Source organism: Sabethes cyaneus, chromosome 3 (assembly GCF_943734655.1).
Source record: "Sabethes cyaneus chromosome 3, idSabCyanKW18_F2, whole genome shotgun sequence".
Taxonomy (NCBI): Eukaryota; Metazoa; Arthropoda; class Insecta; order Diptera; family Culicidae; genus Sabethes; species Sabethes cyaneus.
In genome coordinates this window covers 169,402,791-169,420,175 of record NC_071355.1, presented here as the reverse complement: position 1 = coordinate 169,420,175, position 17,385 = coordinate 169,402,791, and the positions used below count along the sequence as shown (strand labels likewise).

At 38.3% G+C, this 17,385-nt stretch overlaps 2 protein-coding genes across 3 annotated transcripts; one reads left to right on the top strand and one right to left on the bottom strand.

Annotated features, from left to right (window-relative positions):
- Nucleotides 1–335: 335 nt before the first annotated feature.
- On the bottom strand, nt 336–9,935 carry LOC128743168 (uncharacterized). Of its 2 annotated transcripts, XM_053839693.1 has the most exons (6): nt 9,847–9,935; nt 3,332–3,846; nt 3,120–3,262; nt 2,593–3,067; nt 2,050–2,463; nt 336–417 (listed from the first exon to the last, which is right to left on the bottom strand). In XM_053839693.1, exons 1-6 carry the CDS (start codon nt 9,892–9,894, stop codon nt 390–392), a joined length of 1,623 nt encoding a protein of 540 aa, XP_053695668.1. In that variant the 5' UTR covers nt 9,895–9,935; the 3' UTR covers nt 336–389. The 2 variants fall into 2 exon arrangements, with proteins under 2 accessions (XP_053695668.1, XP_053695667.1); XM_053839692.1 differs by lacking the exon at nt 336–417 and having other exon boundaries at nt 1,992–2,463.
- A 4,713-nt stretch (nt 9,936–14,648) lies between these two features.
- On the top strand, nt 14,649–17,096 carry LOC128741530 (dnaJ homolog shv). The gene is made up of 4 exons (XM_053837412.1): nt 14,649–15,003; nt 15,674–16,328; nt 16,391–16,601; nt 16,658–17,096. The coding sequence occupies exons 1-4, from the start codon at nt 14,858–14,860 to the stop codon at nt 16,720–16,722; spliced, it is 1,077 nt and encodes a 358-aa protein (XP_053693387.1). The 5' UTR covers nt 14,649–14,857; the 3' UTR covers nt 16,723–17,096.
- Nucleotides 17,097–17,385: the final 289 nt, after the last annotated feature.

Here is a 17,385-nt window from a genome sequence, read left to right as displayed (position 1 = left end):
AATTTGCACGAAAGATTGGCGAGAGATATAGTTGGTATGTTTTACGAAGAAGTTTGAAAAATGAATTGTGTTTTCTTCAGCATTGTGGGAATTATTGTCGTAGGTAGCTAGTTAAATTTAAAATTAAAGCTGCGAGAAAGTATTTTAAGTATACGAGCAGACATTTGTGCAACTATTAGAAACGACAAATACAAACCGTGTACTCGATTTATTTCTATACCACGCTTCTAAAGTATGTACGTTTGGATTCTGGTTCAGTGTGTTTTGGTTTGCATACATTTTACAGCATAGCTACTAGTTGCAAGTTGTGAGTAGTTATCTTAAATCAGTAAATTCATGTTTTATTCAATCACTAAAATGTTGCCTATTGTAACATTGTAAGTCTAATTTCATAGACGGGTCGTTCTATTGTAGCAGCTAAAGGAAGAAAAGAAAATCAATGAAACAAGAAAAAAGAAAGAGAAAATTTTTGATTTACTAACTAGTTTTTTTTTCTTTGGATCTTAGGGCTGGAAAGTAATACTAGTTTTCTTAGTGTTGTAGCTTAGATGACGTACAGATATTACTGGTACAGAACGTAAAGGTAAAGGACAGAGAGTTGCATAGCGGGATGGTGTAGCATGCTGCACAGATTGGCATTTGAATCCTTCGCATACCATTTATTTGGAGTGTCTTAGAAAGGATGCTGAGTTCCTATACATCGATGCAGACGAGAGTTAGGAAATCACGATGGTTAATAAATGATAAGCTTCAATTTCGAACAGCACTATCTAGTAATCTACCACACACAAGAACACAAAATTATGAAAATTACTTGAAAATCGGAGGCTACATTCGGTTGAAGGTAAAACAAAAACTACAACTGCAGAGAACATTGGCTTATTATATAATGTTCATTTATATTCAAAAGTTGCTGGTTGTATACTGCGGCTTCAAAAAGAATCTACTTCTATTGCACAGCAAATTAATGGTAATCGGTTCTTGCTTTTGTTTGAATTTATAGGTAAAGAGGTCATGCAGTTTAAAACATTTTTTGACAGTTTAGATTTCACTGGTTACCTAAAAAAGTAGAGGGAAACAATTTTTTAAATTGCACAAAAAGAAATTAAAGTAGCGTAAATAAAGGTACGAGCAATTTAAGAGGGTTCAAGTTAAACTTTCATGTATTAATCCAGTTTTTCATCCTCGCTCAAAACCATAAATTTTAAATCGTTGATCATTGCGGTCACTCAAAAACTATAGAACCGATTCTGACAAGATTTGAAATTTTTTTTGCGCAGTCAATTGATTGCATCTTTTTTCGTTTACATTGAAGCGACGGAGGTTATCGTACAAATTGAGGTCTATTAAAATGCAAAGGATTACCGACAAAAATGTCGTGCTAGTGTACATAATTGGTCTTTTGAACAACAATCATTATTAAGAAAGTTGGCAAAAAAGTTGGTTTTCAAGTCGGATGGGAAAGAACAAAATTGTATGACAATTTTACGATTATATCATTAGAGACGACGATACATATTCATGCTTCTGGCTGTGTTTGCTCATATGACTACAGCGCCTAAAGTGAATCACAATTCGAAAAAGTGGTGTATATGGCGATTGCAGAGTTGATTGTTATCTACAATATTGTTGAAGAAATCATAGTTTTATCTATTTAGTATTTATTGTGCTATAGAGCTACAATGTCATTGGTAGCAAAATGAGCGTAATATGAGTAACATGGGTAAGCTTGGTACTAAAACAGAAGAACAGCATAAATTAGATATGCCAAGTTAAAATCGTATCCCATACATATTGGGCTATCGAAAAAAGTTGTAGCGTAGGTTAACTTTAAAGAACCCATTACTGCAAATGAAGCCGTTGTATTAAACTGTAAACTTTATACATAATGATAAGTCGGGGTGAAAACAAACGAAACACTTAGCAGTAAAATAAAACAACAAAATTAGAACGAAAAATTAGCACACACATTACGACACCGAAGATATTCGCTAATAGTACTCGTACGCATCTTTGCGCAAAAGTTGCATATAGATGTCACTACCGTACCTTTCTAGTAGTCTTCGTTTCAGTTCTGGTGGGTAGGTAACGTAGATGTAGTGTTCGCTTTGACCGAGTTCGCTGAACTCTCCACCCCCGATTGAGGCATTCGCAGCGGACGCCCCTTCGGAAACAATAGCGTTGGATCCACCTGTGCCGTATCCATAGCCCCCACTTTCGTCACCGTACGGTACTTGGGTAGCATGGATTTGGGGCGTGTGCTGTAGATCGGTCCCACTAGAAGTTCCTACCGTTGCCACATTTAGATTTGATATCTGACCCAGACTGTTGAGACTTGTGGCAGAATGTCCTCCATCCTGCAGATGGTAAATACTAGCTGCCTGTGGCTGTAAATAGTGCCGACCATGCGTTGGACTTGGGTGGGCAGTTATCTGATTACTTCCCATTGGGCTATGATCTTCACTGCTTGGTTCAACATCGGTATTGAAACACAAAGTTAAACATAAGTTTTAGAAATGTTTTAGACAAAGGAAAAAAAGAAGTATTTGGAATGAATTTGTACAAAAGAGCGTAATTTAAAATAATACTTACTCAAATAAGATCCAAATGATGTAGTAGCACAGGCACACCCCTAAAGATAGTACCATGACCAGAATAAAAACCAATCCCCAGGGAAAGGGTCGCTGATCTAATGGACCATCTTCCCAATACCGTTCGCATGTTAAATACCAGCAGACAGCGCGGTTCATTTCTTCTTCCATACTTTTGAAATCATCTAGAGACAACTGCACTAGTAAGCCCACAATGCAATCGCGTACTAGAATTTCACATCCTGTCTTCAACTGCTGGAGTTCCTCTGCTTTGCAGTTGGCCTTCATTCGTTGCATTTCGGATAGTTTTTGTTGTTTTTTGTCGACTGGCGGTAGCGACGAGTCTACTAGATTCTGCTCACACTGCGATGTTGTATTGCTGTCATTATCATTATCTTCTTCATCATCCTCATCCTCGTCATCTTCATTGTCTTCTTCCTCATCATCTTCATCTTCGACCACGTAGTCGTGTTTATCTAAAATATACTCTTTTATCAGTGTGTTTAGAAATTTGATAGTATAGTTTACCCTCATTTTCAGGAAACGGACTAACTTGTCGTTTTTCATTATCGCTAATGTCGCAGTTTGACGATCGATCCTTTTTCGACCCCTTCCGATCACCTAACAGTTCATCCTTCATGGACTGCAATATCTTTGGAAGCAATGATGTGCTGTAAAAGAAATATGCTCAACATCTTCTCTGTTATGTGATACAACAGATAGTAACTACATCAGCTCACCTTTCGGGCATTTTAGCTAAATCTCTGGGACCCGAAGTGGTCAGTGCAGTTCTGTAGGCCGTTGATTCACTCCAAACTTCAATGTCGGTAGACATCATGTTCGGATCAACGCCAAACGACAGCGTTGCGTCCTTCGCGATTAGTACTTCGCAACGCATCATGTCGCAGTAGTCGGCCAAACAGACAGCATCCTCTGCCATGTTGATTTTGTTTTTGTGTCGGTTCTCGAAGTGCATGTCCAGGTGTTTCTCCTCGAAGAAGCTCTTACCACAAAAACCGCAGGTCCACTGGCTCGGGCGGTTCTGTTTCTTGGCACTTTGCTGTGGACTGAAGATGTCCCGCAAGGGATGAAACGGACACTCCAGTGGTAACTTGACTTGGTACTTTTCCAGTATCGGCAACCATTTGGATTGTACTATTTTGCGCACCACTCGAGAGCTGTCCCGGGAGCAGGATATTTTGAACACGCTTGGACCCGGCCATGGTATGATTGATAGGAAACAGATTACTATCACCTAGAGAGAAAAGGCAATTTGATGTAATGGAATGGCAAAAATACGTTAGAATACAATGCAGAATACGACACCCACTCTCACTGACAGAATACGACAAGTTAATCTCACTGTCAAACAGAAGAGACACTTGCGTTGATTCCATCGTCCATACAAAAACTACTCATTTTTCGATAAAGTATGTTTCGTAACATAGGCACGCTGCAGCGCTCTAGTGTTGCTTCGAGTGACGAGTCTACAAATGTAAAACCCCTGCAGTATAAAATCCTACGAATATTGACTACACCCCCCTCTCTCCTTACCAACCGAGAGCCGTGGTGGCTCTTGCTGTATTCAGAATTCCTCTCCATTTCACTCGGTCCTTGGCTATTCGTAGCCGATTCGTTGCGCGTCTCGACATACGCATGTCAGTTTCAACCTGGTCGAGCTATCTAGCACGTTGGGCGTCTATTCCTGGTGCCGGTGGGGTTCTTGAAGAGAACGGATTTCACTGCATAGTCGTTTAGCATCCCTGCGACGTGGCCGTCCCACCGTAGTTTCCCAACTTTTGCCAGGTGTCGAGGTGTACGTTACCAAATTACTATCTCAAGTTCGTAGAAGAAGAAGCGTCTTGCGGAGGAAAAAGTAGGCTAGATTTCCAGGTTGAATGCGTCGTTGCATAAGGAGATTATTGGCGGCGGTGACCCGAGATGCCAAATATACGAACTCATCACCCACTTCCAGTTCATCGCTAATAGTCACTGTCCGTGGGAGGCATTGATTTGTAACCCTATCCTCCTAGCTTCCATTTTTAGTCAGGCCTCCGCCGTATTAAGGTTTCTAGTAACGAGGTCGAGGTCGTCCGCGAAGCCTAGGAGCTAGCTACTCTTGCTGAAGATCGTTCCTCTCGTTTCGATGCCCGCCTGTTGGATCACACCTTCAATAGCGATATTGAATAACATACAGAACAGTCCATCCCCTTGCCGCAATTCTCTGCACGATTTGAAAGGACTGGAGAGTGCCCCCGAGGCACGCACTTAACACATCACTCGCTCCAGAGTGACTTTGATCAGCTGTGTCAGCTTGTCCGAAAACCGGTACTCGTGTACTATCTGCCATAGCTGTTTGCGCTAGACTGTATCGTATGTCTGTCTGCCCTTAAATCCACGAAAATATATCATGTACCCCCGCTGGAATGACCTACTTTAATCTGAATCCCGGTGATATGAATACATTCACATTAAAAACTGATCAAGCGTCATACACAATTGACGGTTAAGTTGATCAGGTAAATTGAAAAAAAGCAAAAAAAAACTTATGTGAAAATGAATAGAGTTACCAAATATTCAGATTAAAATGAATTCACCTACCCAAGTAACAACGGTAGCTGAATTGCAAGAGCAATGGCTGTTTGCGGGTTGGTTTAAGGCGATCAAAGTTGCATAAAGCAAGCACTTAAATGGTGTTTAAATAAGCGAAGTTTAAGCTACTTTAAGTTTTTCAAACCAGTTTTCCCCCAAAAGCTGATAAACAAGCTTAATAGCGGATTTTTCTACTAAAATATCTGCTTCTAAACAGCCATAAACATCAAACCGTTTTATGGCTGCTTAAAGATGTGAAAGTGTAGAGTGGAAGCTTTCATTACGCTCACAGCTTTCAAACTACTTTAAGGCTGCTTAAGGGTGATAAAGTGGCTTTACGAACTTCTACCAAGTTTTCTTTCGACTTACAGCACACATACTGTCAGATCATAGAATTTCGCAATTCGGCTGACAGTAAAAGACGGACTACCCAAGTAACATTTTTGTTGTTAATAGCTTATTAAACTGTTATACAGCTAATTTCCGTGGAATAAATGTTTGATAAGCTATTATACAACAAAAATATTACTTGAGCAGGCTTCGGGTGTAAAGATATTCTCACTGTCTGTTCTGCAGATGCAAATGGGGCGGATCATACTGCTTATGGATCAAAAGATGACGGGTTCAATTCCCGGGAAAAAAGACATGCATTTTTAATTAGCTAGCTTAATTACACGAATTAAAGTTATTCGAAATTAAAAATATCGCGATCGAAACATGTTCACAGCAAAATAAAAAAGGCCGAGTTCTATTTTTTTAAATTTAGAAATAGATTTTTTTGGCTGCATAAAGGTTGATGAAGCGTTGATTAAGCGACTGGAAAAGCAGATTGCAAAACTATTTCTCGTTCTAAAAATAGAATTGACAGCATTGCCCAAATTGGCTATTTAAAAGCGCAAAAAAGTTTCTATTAAGCTTCTAAAGCAGCTATTAATTAGCCTGAAGCTTGATAAAATCACCAGATTTAGATGTTTAAGAGCTTAAAAAAGGTTTTATTCCTAAACCTAAACCATAGATCAGCCACAGGTTGAATAAAATCAGCTATAAAGGCGTTTGATCGGCCTCAAATTGTTACTTGGGTAATTTGGACGAGGTGTTTTTATCTTTGCGGGGGTTGAGAATAATGTGTGGATACGATGTACTCCCGACATTTCTGAAGTATTTGTCGTAGAATAAAAGATTGATTTGTAGTAGCACGGGCACCATAAAGCCCTTTTGGTATTGGCATATCCCCTACGAATTCTCTTGCTATTGGGGATAGACGAAGGGGATAAACTGGGAGACCAACTTGCAGGTGGCGTTGACCAACGTAAAGTCGCAGTAATTTCAGTGATCTGGCCTGTCGCCTTTTTTGTAGTTGGGACAAACCGTATATTACATCCACTCCTCTGGTAGTTCGTTCTCCTCGCAAATCCTTGTAATTATTCTGTGAAGTACTCAGGTTCTTTGCCATTTTTATAGTTTTCAACCGAGAGTCGGTCGTTTTCGGCGGCTCTGTTATTCTTCAGCTGACCGATTTATCGTAGGATCTCTTCGAGATCGGGTGTGTCCTTTACGAGATTGGTTCACCTTCTCATAGAACTGACACGTCTTATTAGCCCAGAATAGTTGTTCTAGCTTTTTACGATCTCTGTCCTCTTTCTGGCGCTTTTTCTTTTTCAAGATCGTGACAAACTTCTTCCGCGCTCGTCGATACTTGGCCAAATTGTCCCTCGTGGCAATGCTTTGATGGGGTTTCCAAGTGTTCTGATGGTCGTGGCACTTCGAAGCCATTTTTCCATTCCCACGATGAAAATTCCCCGCAAACCTGCGACCGCACGCTTCAGCTTTAATATATAGAATGATGACTGTTGTGAAGCACATGAATTTCAAGTTTTCTGTTTTTCTCTTAGCATCTGTGATGCTTGTAAGTTTGGGACGTCAATAAATCAGTTTCTATTCTTATTGTACAGAGCAAAAAGGGTGATCTTTGATACTATTTTCGCGTGGCCGTAGATTCTACACTTTATCCTGAATTCAGTATTTTTGGACATAGTTAGTGTAGTAGATAAGACATGAATTGGTATAAAGTCGATATAATTAAGTTGCAATAAAAATAACCACAAATTAGAGTGTAGAATTAAACTGCTCGAAAAATGTGCTGACAGCACGGTTCGAGTGTTCGCGCAATATCAGTGCGCTAAGTTCTGAGTCAGACTGAGATAGCGCGACATCGGAAAATGATTGATAGTTCGTCGAGTAAGCGAGCGAGAGATATGCGAACCGAAGAGAATCGAATACTCGGTCTCAAATGTCGACCAACATTTGAAAGGGGCGGATAAGCCAACTGTCAAACAGAACGGGTGAGAGTTATTTTTTGCTGGAGCAGCATAGGAAAATGAACTCTCACTCGTTCTGTTTGACAGTTGGCTTATCCGCCCCTTTCAAATGTTGGTCGACAAATACAAATAACGAGGCAGTCTGTTGATTATATTAGCCGACGTAACTCGTGTTTACAAGTTGCTCCTGAAGTCGAAGAGCAAAAAGCACGACAGTTAGCTTCGGGGTCCGATGCTAGCCTGAGAAACCAGTCGTCGTATGTTCGAATCTCTGCTGGGCGGTGCTGCTAAAGAGTCAGTACGCCCCGTAATTGCCCTGTCCTGTAATAACCGGCTGCGAAGTCTGTCGATAAAGAAGAATCAAGTTCTTAAGGACGTTTATGTCCATGGTTTTGCTTTAGGATAATTTTAATTAAAATTCAAAATGCTAGTTAATAGGAATAATCATTTCGATCATTCAACTTCATTCTATATCCTACACATACAATCATTGCGTGCGCTCGAGGTTTCCTCACTAGCTCTACATACGAAGGTAGGGCGGGTGTAGTTCTCGGTAACTTGCGGGTTATCTAGTATCCGAATGTTCAACCGAGGAGGGCGGATTAGTCACGAGGTATAAACCGTCGATAGTTTTGAGCACAGATGTAGAAACACCGGCTATCGTTGAGAATATAGTCGATTTGGTTCAGGGTTCGTTGGTCAGGGGATCTCCAAGTGACTTGTGGATTTCTTTGCGGGGGAAGAGAGTGTTTCTGATCACTATGAAGAATCGTTGGCCGTTACTATTCGTGTCGGTGTGCAGGTTATGAGCCGAGCCCGATCACCTGTCTATACACTGTCTCCCTGGCGACCTACGTGTTCACTGTTCATATCCCCGATAATGGTCTTGATGCCCCGTGGCGAGCAGCTGACGTATGTTGTCTGCTGCTGGCAATAGAACGCTTCCTTCCTTCTCGTCGTCGGGTCTACCTTCGTGGGGATAATGCACGTTTACAATGAAGTTGAAGATGCGACTTCAAAATGCAGATCCTTCCGTTGATCGTTTTTTAGTCCATTACGTGATCCTCCATTCTGTTTATCACTGCGAAGCCGGTCCTCAGCTCGTTGGTCGTTCCACTGCTCTGGTAAAATTAAGCTTTGCCGTCACGGATCCTCCAGGCCTGCTCGTCTGTGCGACAGATCTCCTGCAGTGCCACGATGCCGAACTATCGGTGTTCTAACTGATCGAGCAGCATCCTGTCGCCACCCACGAAATTTACCAACACTCTACAAATACAAATACTCCAAAATGTTGGTTTATTCTTCCGAAAATGTTTTTTATTCAGTGTTCGGGTTGAAACTGGAACTAATCCAGATTAAAAAACGAAAATACTATATCAAAAGCCTTTTTCTTCAACATATTCTCATTGTCTATTGGAATTATTCAATTGCCTGAATCTATTATAAGCCCAGATTTTTGATGCTGAATTATCTGAAAGAAACATAACAAATCTATTATGACATACACTATCTGTTATAGTGTATTCATCACACAGTATGAATGTAGTTTTAAGCCTAATGGACACACTTTTACATTTTTAAAGATAAAATAGCAAAACATGTAAAAATTTGAAACATAAATTTCCACTTTGAGAATTATGAATAGGATAAAAACGCAATACAAATATAGATTTTTAATGTGTCGAATTCTTGTGTTCACTAATGCACAAAAATATAGCGAATGAACTAATTTGTAAAACCCAATTGTTTAGTACCTCTTTTGAAATTCTAAAAATTAAATAGCTAGCTTTTTGTATCACCACTTGCGGCTAATTAATTGTTGTTCTTTGTATAATTTGAGATACTTTACATTAACGCCATTATCATAAACAAAACGTCGTTTGTTCGTTCGTTAACAGTTTTAAGAAATGACACTTCCGAAGAGCAAATACCCAATCACATCAGCTATCAAGTTATTGTGGGTTTTTCATTAACGTTCACTTTATCGTTGTAAACAATGTCACATTTTCCACTTTTCATGCAAGCCGTCTTCCGGCACTTATCACAGAGATTTTCCATCACTGGTAAAGGCTTTCTCGGTGGCGATATTGCCACTGCGTAGGCACTGTAAAGCATCATTGATCCCCAATATAGTATGAGATATATGAATCGATTGACAACTCTTATGCACATGTTTCTCAGTTGAGTTGCAACTGTGAACTAGTTTCTTGTAAAAGTTCATGTAGTAGTTCCTCGCTATAAATATTGATAACGTGCGCCTTACGGGTTAAGGTTCATTTTATTTTCATTTCTCTTAATTCACGCTAAATTAATTTACTACAGCATCCATGTACAACTATATTTACCTTGGTCAGAATGATAACAAAGTGCGATTTAATGACAATGCAACACATATTGCATTCGTTGATCTACTACTACGAAAAACTAATATTCGCTGAACTGATGCAGTTGCAGTAAATCTACTTTGTGGTACACCCGCTCGCGAACTTCGTTTCAGGGCAACTGAATTTAATAGGCTACTAGCGTCAGCCTATAGGCACGAATTATACATAGTAAGTATATAGTAAGTTGGGCCAAAATTGATTGCCATGCTACCAGTTGGCCCGTCGTCTAATGGACGGCACTTTGCATGTAGAACATTGATCCAAATAGTCGAAGGGGCGCGAAAAAAATCAAGAAAAATGTCAGCGCATGCCGTCGTCGCCTGTTGGAGCCTTCAGCGCGGTCCTGCTTTGGGGTGTTTGTTTTTTTTTGTCGAACCAATTTACTGGAGTTCAGAAGCATATGTGCCCTAGAATGTCGAAGTTCATGCTGAGTTCGGAATGTATAATGAAGAGAATCCGGTCATAGGGCCCGGGAGGGTATTTCCAGCATGCTTCTAAATTCAGCCTATTTGTCTTTTCTTTCGCTAATAAAACTACTTTGCCGACATAAAATTTTAATATGTTATAACTATTTTCTCAAGACTGTAAGTAATCTACTATTTTTTATTGGAAGAACGACAAATCCACCTGTTCTTCCACTAGATCTAGGCCATAGGCCGAAAAAATAGATGCAATCGCTTAATGGGCTGAAAATACCCTCCCGTGCCCTATTTAATAGTGTGACTGCAAAAGTCATTCGAGTCAGTAACTTATGTTGTAAAGCATTTGTATTAACGGTATTAACTGTATAAGCGAATTAGGCTGCTCCTGTGCATGTTAGCCACTGAAATATTGGAGCCTATTCGTGACCATTGCACTAATTGAAGTCAATTATGAGTATCCCTATGGTGAAAAGACTGATTTTAGGGTAGACCTTATTTTAAATGTTGCAATCTTCTGCTAAAAAAGAATGCATCAAAACTGAACGTTTTATATCATTTGGGATACAATTATAAATAGCTCCAAAGTACATTTCATGTTTTCTGTGAAAAATATTGTCATGAAAACCAGCGTGCGAGATTGGTCACGTTAATTAGTGGTTCCCTTTTCTCTGGTTTCACTCAAAGTTTGATTATGTTGGAGAGAAGTGTCCTTTTTCTGGTTCCTAAATATATAAGCACTAAAGAACGCTAAGTTCAAAATAGCGAAAGGTTTGCTATCAGTGAATACATTAAATATAATTATTATTCCAGCTTTATTTTGACGGCACTGTTGAGTGCGGTATGGCGCTTCCGATTGTCTGATTAATTGTGAGCTTACGTGTCTGACTGGTGCTGGAATTCGAGTGCAAAGCATACAATAAATTTACATTTTTCTATATCCAAAAAATGCTACACTCTGGGGAAAGGACGAATAGAAATCACGCACGCTATTTCGGCTGAATCGTTTTTATTATTATTGAGGGTGTGATTTTTTATGTACCGATCGAGTTAAGAATGTTGACGACAGTTCACGGCAGACTCTAGTAGCCTCAAGTCCAGACTCATAATTCTATTTTTGAACTTCATAAATAGTATAGACGTAGAGTGGTTCAGTTAAAAGAAAAAATCACAATAGTCGTAAATAATAATATTATTCGTAAAAATCGAATAAATTGTAGATCTGTTGAAGTTATTTAACCCAACTAAGAATTAGAATACAAAATGACTATTTTATAAATGAAAAAACATATACAAATTTTGACTTGCAAAGTACGACGTACTCTATCCATCGAACTTCTAACAAACCCGTAGATCATAAACAAATAGTTTAATCAAAACTGGTACTGGCACACAGTTCTAAGATAGTCGATTTCAGTGTAATATTTTTATCAGCAATTACCAGTCAGCTACGTAATTTAGACACCACGGTGCTTCAAATGAAGTATATTTTCTCTCACTGCTTATTCAAACTAATGAGAAAAAGTGAAGTTCGCACGTTTCAATTTGGTAACAAGATTCCTGACACTACTGGTCGAGCCGCGAAAGCTTTGCCATGAAAAACTGTGTATCCTTTTCAATCCATGAAGTTAAATCCCCCAGTTTCAGCTTGATGGTGTGTGGTTTTGAGTAGCGGAATGATGACGTGAATCGATTTTCCCCCCTTATGCACAAATACTTTCCTCACCTTTATGCACCGCTGCTAGTGAGGCGAAATTTCTATGAAGAGAAAATGTTGAGCCTCAAGAGCGTATGTATATTTATTTATGGCAAGTAGGGCCAAGTAACTATGTACCGCAAAGGCCTCAAAACCAAAGTAGCATGCATAAAGTATGCCTTTCATAATTCTTATAAAATATCACATTTAAGGGAACATTTTTATGTAGAACGATATAGGGTTATCTAATAGTTAAAGGTGTTCAAAGTCATTTGGTATTCCCTCAAACTATTTATTACTGGCTTATATGACTGGGTATTTTCTACAGTTAAAAGATCTCAGAGCCACTATTCCTTACAAGCGAAACACGAACTTTCTAAATCAATTTTCAATTAAAGTAGGATATCTACAGCGCAGTTTGCCTGATAATAGTTAAATTGATCCAGGAAGGAACAAATTGAGGCAGATTTTTTACTTTCAAAGAACGTCACTTTCTACCGACGGAAGTATGTACTATTATTAACATCATACTAATGTCAATATCAACAGCAGAATTTACCTCGAAATTAATTGATTTAGTCCACATTCATAATCCTCTTTCATATATGATGGGGTAAGAAAAAAGTTTCACTTTTCCACAAGCACTATGCGACGTAATAATATTGTCTACAGTTAAGATTCATTCACTATTGCACGGAGATTATCAGTTGCGAGCATGAAAAAAAGGTTACTCCAAACTTTAAAGGATTACTGAATAATTAAAAGTCTAACAAGAAAAAAAGCACTCAATGTGTATCTCTGCGCCTGGATGTTTGCAACCTGCTATACCGCAAAATACATCGGTCCGAAAGTAACTGACGAAGGATACCGACTGGGATTGTAGCAAAAGGAAACACATCTGTCACCAATACACATATACATTCGCAAGCTTCCTTTTGTGTTAAACTTGACGAAGGAAAAATAACCCTATGGGGTGATGATTTTTGGAATGTTTCGTTTGGAAGTAATTTAAATTTGACCATTTTATTGAGAAGCGCCAAAATCTATGCAACGAGGTTGTACATTTAATTGCAGTACATTGGAACCGTGAAACAGGGATGTGGAATTGTGACATCCGTACTTATACATTCATTGTTTTGTGTTTCCGTTTATCTTTGTTTCATATGTATCATCTATTTTAAAACTTATTTTAAATATCGAAATGACTTCCCAAATATACATATCTCCATACATAAATATTAGAAAATATTAAGTTTTATGAATTATGATGGACATCACCACTAATGTTGGGTCGAATTTATTGCACTTTATAATACCTACATGGCTATGTGTATGAATATGTTGGTCTAGATGTTGGAAAAACATGTTGGCTATGCCTGAGTTTACCAACATGTCCGACCAACTTATTCGCACAAGAGGCATGGTTTTTTTTGGACTTATCTGTTTTACTACCAAAAAGGCGCTTACTTAACAAAAAATGTGTAAAGCAGCGAGTCAGTGAGCTCAGTGGAATAAGTATCTTTACCTACATCGACTAAACTTTTTATTAGGCGTTTCAAAACGAATTTATAACGAAATTTATTAACACCAACTCGCTAAAAGCTATTCTTGAATTGTAAATATTAATTTAAATAAACATGACAAAATAAAAAAAAAAAAAAAACGATATACTCGCAGTTTGACAGATCGACCAGTAAACGGTAATGCTAGAGAGTTTTAACCTGCGCTTCAAACTAAATGCTCTCAGTTTAACTGGGATGAAATCTCACAAAAACAAAAATTTACTACCAAATACATCATAAAGGGAGTCCATGGTAAAAATGCAACTCTCAAATTGCTATAACTTTTGAACCATTGGGCAAAATTAATTGAAATTTTGCGTGGAGCAAGTTCAAATTGCATTGTTTACACTGTGTGAGTCTTTTCATCAGGTGTGCAAAGATCTGAAAAATGACGTCCAAAGAACAGCTCGTTCGCGAAAAAATTCTGCACAAGTACATCGAAAATGGGTTATGGACGACGAGACCTACGTGAAAACGGACTACAACCAGATTCCAGGGAACCAGTATTTCACTGCCAAGGATAAATCTGAAGTTCCAGAGAACCTCCAAAAACAGAAGATGTCGAAGTTTGGCCAGATATTCTTGATCTGGCAAGCAATTTATTCATGTGAACAGCGGAGTACGCATTACAGTGATTACAGATATCATAAATGAACCGGTGTATTTGAAAGAGTGACTCCAAAGCGACTTCTGCCCCTTCTGAACTACTATCCTAAATTTCTGAAATTAAAGAAAAGAAAAAAATATTTTTTAATAGAATTTTCAATAGGTGTGGGATTTAATTTGGAAAAAGTTTTTTCTTTTCTTTAATTTCAGGTTTCGTATTCTATTAAGACGCTACAAAAACTTCAATTCGACGAAATAAATAATTTTTTTTTCACTCAGAAATAACGAAATACAAAACAAAGACGGAGGCCGCATCGAATAGAAAGAATGTTACCACCTCACCATTAACAACTTGAACACCCACAGTGTCAGATTTTGTTTATGTGTATCTTGACCAATCAGAGATCACCAACGAATGCCGGACTGGATTGACAGCCAGAGCATATATCGCGTGCTGTCAGTCAGAAGAAAGCTATTACGGTACACGAAGCATATTCTACATTGAAATGCTTATTCCCAAACCGTAGCGAAGCACAAAAAGAGGAGTCATATAGGTGTATTTAGAATTATCTAATTTAAATGAATCTTTTTATGAAAGATATCTAATTTTCAACCGATTGCGAAAAGAAGTTGTGCGTGAATTTAAACGGGTGTCTTGTGCGCGTGTGTTATCCATAAGAATAGGAAAAATGAAATACTTTGCCTTGTGGGGCACTGCTTTACTGCTGGTGGCATTGGTTTTACTAGTGCAAGAAGTTTCTGCTGGCAGGGATTTCTATCAAATTTTGGGTCTTCGAAAAACGGCAAGCAAAAACGAGATCAAAAAGGCTTACAGGTAATTACCAAATATCACAGGCTAATAATTTAAGCTTGCAATGCCCATTAGGCTTTCAAAACGTCATAATTATTCTAACTGGAATGTAAAATACCTACATGCTATTTCTTTCTACATGACTGCATATCTATAACCTAGTCACTAACCATATTAAATGGAAGAAAAAAACATAAAATATATGAAAAGTTGATACCGTATAATTGCATTCATAGTTTATTGCAGTAAAATAAGTTTTTCTAAACCAACTCGAGGTTTCCATTTTGCAGAACAAATAAAGCCAGACTTAGACTGTACGGGTTTAGTTTTGATTGTGATACACCGTTGAATTCAACCTTTTTCAAATCAATGATTTTGTAGATATTCGTATTTTTTATTTAGTGACATTTTAGTATGTCATTAATCTTGTAACAGGCGTGCAGTTGTATCATAGAGCTATTTTGGAAATAAATACTAGTTGCTCATCAATATTCTATAAGTATGCAAAATTTACCTAATGTTTTATTCAATTAATAGTGTACTTCAGTTTACGTGTAGTTCATGATCCATTTAAAAATAATTTAGAAAACAATCATTTAATAAGCGAATAAAAATGCTATATAAAACAAAGAGTTTTAACTTCAATAATCTTTATTGCGAAATTATTAAATTCGGTTTAAACTTTCCTTTTCAGGAAATTAGCAAAAGAACTGCACCCGGACAAAAACCAGGACGACCCGGATGCGTCGCAAAAATTTCAGGATTTGGGAGCAGCCTACGAGGTGCTATCGGACGAGGATAAACGCAAACTTTACGATCGGTGCGGCGAAGAGTGTGTTAAGAAGGAAGGCATGATGGATAATTCCGATCCATTTGCGCATTTCTTCGGTGACTTTGGGTTCGGATTTGGAGGTCAGGAACAGCGCGAAACGCCACGTGGCGCTAACATTGTGATGGATCTTTATGTAACGCTTGAAGAGCTGTATAATGGAAATTTTGTGGAAATTACACGAAATAAACCAGTAATGAAACCAGCACAGGGTACACGAAAATGTAATTGCCGGCAAGAAATGGTCACTAGAAATCTTGGCCCTGGACGGTTTCAAATGATGCAACAGACAGTTTGTGACGAATGTCCCAATGTGAAGCTTGTGAACGAAGAGCGCACGATTGAGATCGAAATTGAGCAAGGTATGGAGGATGGTCAGGAAACGAGATTTTCTGGCGAAGGCGAACCACATACTGATGGGGATCCGGGCGACTTAATTCTGAAAGTTAGAACCGTTCCACATCAAAGATTTGAACGCCGAGGAGATGATTTGTACACCAATGTGACAATCAGTTTACAGGTTTGTTCAGTTTAATTTTATTGTGACATTTTAATCTTATTTTCTATCATTGTTATGACTAGGATGCTTTGGTGGGATTCAAATTGGATATTGAACACTTGGACGGCCACAAGGTGCCTGTTGAGAGAGAAAAAGTTACCTGGCCAGGAGCAAGAATCCGGAAGACAGGCGAAGGAATGCCAAATTATGAGAACAACAATCTTCGAGGAACTCTTTATATTACGTTCGACGTAGACTTTCCTAAGACGCAGCTGAGTGACACTGAAAAAGAAGGTATGCATATTTTCATTCATCGCTGTTCTCAATATACTAAAGCGGTTTTATTTCAGATATCAAAAATTTGCTAAGCCAACCATCCGTAAACCGAGTATACAACGGACTTCGATATTCTTAAATAAAATCAATTGAAAGTTCGAAATACCTACTTGTGCATTCTTTCGTACTATAGTATGAATTGCAAAAAAATTGCATCGGTATTGTGAAGTTAGCTGACTTTTATGCAGTGTGCGATTATCGATAAATGCTTGCCGAAATGTGAGCTATAATTTCTACAAGAGGCTTCTGCCTCGAATATCTTAGCTAAGTAATAGCGGGTTTTGAAGTAAATTATTAAAAAAAGCATTTATGTTAAAACTGAATCGCAGTTTCTAGGAAAAGAATTCACTTCAATTTGTTCGTGATGAATATTTTTTGTAAATACGCGTGTAGAATAAAACAATTAATGAAATAAACCGGAATGATCAGAATGAAAATTTTTGTAATGATTGTTGAATTTCACTGATGAACTCGATAATGGGAGGATTTGACAAAACGTGGCTATATTGAAATCAACATGTTCAGTTAAAGGTTAAGAAAAGTGTTCTAATATTTACATAAACGGAAAAAGCTTGACGTGGGAAACCGGTCAGTTAAGTATTCCGAATCTCCTATTTGTTATTTGAATTATCAGCTGCGGAAATAAACAGCGAATGAATGGATTCTAATAAGCTGGGTCCTGGGACTATCCGCTTCTGACGTGAGCAGTTTAGCTGCCATAACAGCTTCGGGTACTTCGGGG